This window comes from Nothoprocta perdicaria, unplaced genomic scaffold, assembly GCF_003342845.1.
Source record: "Nothoprocta perdicaria isolate Ctin4 unplaced genomic scaffold, notPer1 scaffold_54, whole genome shotgun sequence".
Taxonomy (NCBI): Eukaryota; Metazoa; Chordata; class Aves; order Tinamiformes; family Tinamidae; genus Nothoprocta; species Nothoprocta perdicaria.
Window position 1 is genome coordinate 3,325,027 of NW_020455799.1, and position 6,237 is coordinate 3,331,263.

Consider the following 6,237-nt stretch of genomic DNA (forward strand, 5'->3'; position numbering starts at 1 on the left):
CTCCAGTGGGTCCAACTCACCCAGCCACCAAATGATGGTGCAAAATGCTCTCCAGCAACTCAAAGAAAAATTAAGAGTCCCCAGCAGATAGAGGTGGAGTTCCAGCTCATAAAGCACAAACTCAGCCACATGGGTGTTTTGCAAGGAACACTGCTTTGTCACACCTACCAGACTTTTCAAATTCAGTCTCTGAGATGAATCACAGAAAAAAACCCACACAAGTGTTGTGGGAAAAAAAAAAAAAAAAAAAAAGATTACAAGGCCTGGTTGGAACTAAAGGCTTTTGTGTGTGCGCGTGTGCGTGTACGTGTTTGGTTAGAACGCAGTATTACATATCAGTACATTCTGCCAGAAAGCATCCTCCTGGAAGCTTCAAAACCTGAAGACAAAAAGAAATAAACAACCCACTCTCGGCCTGCTTTCCCCACCAGCAGTAAGGGAGGGTAGTGTCCATCCAGCACAGCTGTCTGTACCACGTGCATCATCGCAAGTCATAGTGTTCTAGCACAAACGTCGTGAGTGCAGATACTGTATACTAGCAGAGAGCTAAAACTCCTGAAGCTGTTGTCTGTAGCTTGTAGGAACAGCAAGGACGACAGGCGCAAAACCTACGTTTGAGGCAGAAGACACTTCGGTTTGATTGAGACCAGCTCTTCCAAGCGGAAGAATTGCTGTCAAGCCAAAATGATTCTTTCTGCTTAAGAAAGACACCTGCCCTTCCTAAAGGCTCTTGACTAATAGAATCCTACACGTTAAGTCAGCTCCTCCATGGATTCTCATAGCTGTTAAAAACATACTATAAATATTTCCATGTTTGCCGTATCACTTAACCTTGTAATGTTCCTTCTTTGATCTGTTGAATAAAGAGATTCCTTTCATCTTCAGGTGTCCTTCCGTTTTGTGCCCGGACTATACAAGTGGGCCTGTGCAGATTTAGCATGTATATCAAATGCTGCTTCTCATTCTTTAGCTCTTCAATCTGGGCTTTTAATTCTGCATTGATAGTTTCCAGCTTTTCTGATTCCTGGTCACAAAGTACAGACACAACTATTAGACTGAGTGCTGTAGGCAGCCGATTGCAATGTTTACCTAATAGCTGCAGTCTTTTATCAGTGGGAAAACATATGGCTGGCTGAGAAAGAAGTTAAAGGTTCTTAGAGCCCCGTAGTGGTGAAACGACACAGCCCCTAGGTTACTGTGGACTGAAAAACAGATCCACAGCTGCCTTCTTTGGCCCTTAGAGATGCAACAGCAGCTGCACAGCCCAATTCAGACCTCACTTACACACAGAGTAATTTTGCCATCTTCTGCAGTTACTCCAAACTACAGGGGTCAAAAACTGATTCAAAATTATATATGTCTCCTGTTTACTCCCTGGAATGTTGCAACCTGCATCTGTAAAAAGCACAACTTTTTCCTCTAATCCTGGATACAGGGACTAAGACAGGCCTGCTGCTGCTGTCCTCTAGCTTCACCACATAGCAGACCAGGTGAAGCCACTACTGAGGTTTTAGGACACAGCAGGCTAAGCTACTGCAGCACCCACTTCATACGGGGGTCGGAGATTACCCGTGGGTGTCTGTAGGGTTGTGCAATAGGATTTTGATTTCTTTTTGTTGCTATTCAATTTACACATTCAAATTAATGTTATTCCACAGAAAAGATTGGTCACTGAAGCAGTAATCTCTTCACCTTCCTGCCATATTTTCACTTTCTTCCAGTTTTAATCAGATCTGATCTAAAATATTGGATGTTCACTTTTCATATAACATCCTTCTGCATTTCCTACTATGACAAAACTACTGTACTGCCTAGATCCAGATCATGGCAGGATGAGAGAGGAAGAGAGAGAGAGAGAGAAAAAAAGAAGTTAGTGACTTACTTTCTGCAAACATTCTGTTTTTTCCTTCTTTTTGTTTCGGCACTTTGCAGCAGCAATTTTGTTCCTTTCCCTTCTCCGTTTTTTCCTTTCATCCTCCTCAGGAGTAAACTAGCCAGCAAAAGCAGATACACACAATCAGTAAGTTACAGTAAATACCCTATCAGTGTTTTGATAACTTCTGCATTTTTTAGAAACGATGCAGATAGTGTTGTTAGCACTCGCATCATGAGTTACATAAGGACATGGTTGTGACCTTGCTTGCAGTACAGTAAAACTGTAGAAACTCCATTAAAATTGTCAATAAAAAAAAAAAAAAACAACACTAGACTGGACTTTAGATGGATGCCACCCACGCAATGGCTCCTTTTAAAATCAATGCCACTCAGAAATATTGCCAAGTGTCTCTCTCGCCTTGGCCAAGCTACCTTCTACACCTCATCTCTTCTAAGTTTTCCAAGGAGGAAAAGGAGCAAGGAGTGCAGGGAGCAGAGTGGAGGGTGAAAGCAAGGATGGGGCAGGGAGCTAAAGGCTGGGCAGGTAAGGGGACATATGATGACACTCCTTTAAGGTTTGGGGGTTTTATCCCCTTTAGAGGATCACAGTAACAGCAACAGCAGTAATTGATTTGAAGCAATGGACAGACATATCCCCAACGTAGTCGATTCCTTTGCTTTATAAGAGAAACATATTTGCATGGCTAGGAAAAACTAGCATGGGCAAAGCACAGCAGCGGGTAGCTCAGTGCAGGGCTCGTGGGGCCTCCTCGAGCGGCCGCACCAAGCGAAACCGCTGCGACCTGCTCCACGTTCAGCCACAAGCAGGCACAGAAGGGAGGTTGCCRCTGATCACTGTGAGGCCCTGTCCGTAATTAAAAATAATTATTTAAGTATGRCTCATAATTAAAAATGAAAGAATTCAACTAAAACCCACTTCACTGTAGTGAGAAATACCACAGGGATTTCCAAAAGCACCTACAGAAAAACCTAACAACAGGCTTTGAAGGATCAAACCGACTAAATGTGTTTAGGTGGAGCAGTTGGTATTTGATAAATTTAGTGGTCTTGCCATGAAATTTTTAGAGCCCTAATCAACGACACTGACTGACATGCAGTTTAAAGACCCATACCTCTGTTTTCATCACAGATGCTTCCACCGGCCTTTCCGAGACGGTCACGGTGTCCAGTGTGGAAGCCATCCTGTGGGCTTGGCGCTTGTTCTGAATGGCAAATCGCAGTTCCTCTTTCACCAGTGGGGTTAAATTTGTGAAATCATCAAACCCCAGTGACCCTGCAGGGGACAAAGTGGGAACAATTGCCGAGGCGCTGACTTCTAATGCTGATACCTGGCCTGAGTGTTGGACCATCATTTTGCTGAAAAGTAAAGAGAAAAAGATGAGAATAGTCTTTCAACAACTTTCGAAGAGCAAGAAAAAAAAAAAAAAAAAAGCAAAAATACTTGCTAGAGACATATTTCATACTGTGAAATAAGACTGTCATTCTTGCATTGCCTCAACCCCCATGCCCTTCATACCCCCATCAAGCACTGAAGAATTTGCTCACTAGCAAAAACTTCTGCTTGACTTCTGGTTAACTTCAAATTGATATTTAATCCTATTAGCACATCACACAATTTCTAGATCTTTCTGAAACTTAAGATGGAAAGAGTGTTTGTATATGCATGCTCTAAGGCTTTACCCTGGCAAATGTTATTTTTTAAAACACATAAGTAGGTTAAGAGAATCTCCATCCTCAGAGCTAAACCATCAAATTCCTGCTTGAAATGGAAAGAGCCAAGTTGGAGGTCAGACATCCCCAGGTAAAGCTAGAACAGCTCTTATAGAGGCTGACATTTTCTGAGCATGAGCAGCCCCCAGAATTATCCAGCTCATTTTCAGACAGGATGGTTAAGATCTGGTTATCGACTCCTGAGCAGGAGTCGGCACAGGCGTGAAGATGGGGTTTCAAAGCACAGCCCGAGTTGGGGGGAAGAAGCYGTGAGGAATGAGAAGTCATTTGTTTCATTCCTTAGCCCTTGTAAAATCTGAAACTGTCCTCAAGTGCCCTCCGCAAGGATTTTAAGTTCTTAAATATTTTGGTCAGATCTCCTGCTGACATAAAACTGTGTAACTGAAGAGACTTCAGGGGAATTATGCTAATGGCTGCCACAGCGATGGATACCCTCCCTTATTTCCAGCAGTTTTCCTAAGGAAATGAACCTGGCTGACAACGCTCTCCACTCTCCTCTTTGTAGTCACCCTCACGTATTTTTTTATCTGCTTGAGCAACAACAACCGAATGTGGAGGAGAGACAGGGAGAGGAGGCCTCTGAGCCTCGTGTGAAGCGACAGCCCCTGGGCCACCGAACGGCRCCGCCGGGCGCCCCAGCCAGTGCCGCCCTCGCCCACACGCGGCATCGGAAGAGGTCGGGGCCGACGGATGAAAACCCAGAGGAAACAGCATTATTCATAAGGCAACTTGTCCTAAATTGGACTTCACCCTAATTTTTTTTTGTTTGTTTGGAGTATTTTCATAATTATTTCTTAATGGCTGCTGGGGTAATTACGGCACGTGCTGTCTCCTCCTGCCCAGTAAGTTCAGCACGGCCAGTACAGCYGTGCTGGTGCAGGGGGACAAGCGGTGGCCTCGGCGCCGCCACGTGGGTTACATTACGTTTCCGCACGGCCAGCCCGAGTCACGCAGCTCCCTGCGTGTCCCTCCGTAACACGGCGAGAGGGGTCTGGGCATCACGTGCCCAGACAGAAGGGCAGGTTTTGCACAGGGATATCTGAAATACTGCGCCGCAAATCCGCCTCGGTGTGAGGCAGAGCAGCACCCYGCTCAATGCTAAGTGAGGGCAATATAAAAACCCGAGGGCACCAAATTGCCCCTTGGTAGCCACTGACCTTGCCCGGCCACACCGGAGCCCTCGCTCGCGCGCTCGGGGGCCTCGGCGTAACAGGAGATTTCCCACTTTCCGGGGGTGAAATCCTGAACCCGCTGAGGTCAAAAGGAGTTTTTCGGTTGACCTCAGCGGGGCCAGGATTTCACCTTCGGTTATTAAAGGCGGGGAAATTATTTGGAACAATTTGTTATTCAGAAAGACCTTGGGAAATTTATGTAATTCTCTTCAGAAAGCCCCTGCTCATGAGTCACATTTAAAGCACAGATAYGGTTTAATCCCATAATCTCAGAAAGCAAGCGGGTACCCTTTCCCAACAAGTCAGAAACATCCCTATAGTTTCCAGCTAAACTCCTCCCGACACCGTCTACCGTTTCCCAAYGTCCGAGAGGTTCCCAAGAGCGCCGGAGCCGCCAGGGAAACCCCAGCTGCRTTTGCTGTCAGCCCCCTTGGCTCCCAGGGACGGTTTCATTTGACAAAGTTAATTCTGTTTAACGCCCTCAAACCGGGAGTCTTAAACTAACAGCAACAGCCTGGGAAGAATTAATAGGGCTAACAGCTTTCCAGCACTGGTGGTTTATTCCTTTATCCATACATTCCTTCCCGGAGGAAAGCAAGAATGTTCATATTTTAGCCAGGTGCCTGGGAAATTGTGTCCACACAGCGGTTTCTGCCGGTGCCGAGGGCAGCCCTGGCACCAGTGAGTCCTGTGCTACACTGTGATAGCCTCGGGTCTCTCGTTGCTCTCTCCTTGATTAAAAATAAATAAATAAATAAATAAATAAATAAATAAATAAATAAATAAAAATAAAAATAAAAAGGTGTGGGGGGAAAGAAAGGGGAGAGAGCGCCCACCAGGAGGGAAGCTCAGGGAAAGAAGCAGGGAAGGAAGTTTCCCTCGGCCAGGGAAACTGCTGCTGTCCTGCCTGAACCGTGCTCCGACCTTCCCGATATTCGACTTTGTCATTTAAAAAAGGAAAAACAAAAAAAGAAAAAAAGAAAAAAAAACACCCAGCACTTGGCTGTCCCTTCCTTTGTCACAGTTCTTGTCYCTCTCTCAAAAAAAACATACAAACAAGAAAACGCTCGGTCTATAAGTTACCCGGAGCAAGGTCTCATTCTCTCCGGGTTCGTGAAGCAAAGGAGCTGGGGCGGTACCAGGAAGGGGACTAAAGGGGAGTCCCCGAGGGGCCAGGAGCGCCCCGGGCCCCGCTGCCGGCACGAGGGTCCCGGCGTCCCCGCGGCGGGACCGGCCCCGCGCCCCGCGCCGCTCCGCGAGCGCCGGCGGCTCCGGCGCGAGCGGCTCCCGTCCTCCCGCTGCCCCTCGCTCGCTCCTGCCCCGCGGCTCCCTTGCCCACCCACGCTGGCCGCTTGCAGCTTCTTTGCCCAAGTTTCCACCTGAGGATGCGGCCGCCCGCGGCAGCTCCCTGCCTGTCACCGGGGCAGGGACACCCGCG

General features: G+C 47.1%; 1 protein-coding gene across 1 annotated transcript; it reads right to left on the reverse strand.

Moving 5' to 3' along the window:
* Window positions 1–247: 247 nt before the first annotated feature.
* On the reverse strand, window positions 248–3,248 carry ATF3 (activating transcription factor 3). Its single transcript, XM_026048443.1, has 3 exons — window positions 3,009–3,248; window positions 1,883–1,990; window positions 248–1,024 (listed from the first exon to the last, which is right to left on the reverse strand). Exons 1-3 carry the CDS (start codon window positions 3,246–3,248, stop codon window positions 827–829), a joined length of 546 nt encoding a protein of 181 aa, XP_025904228.1. The 3' UTR covers window positions 248–826.
* Between the last annotated feature and the right edge of the window lie 2,989 nt (window positions 3,249–6,237).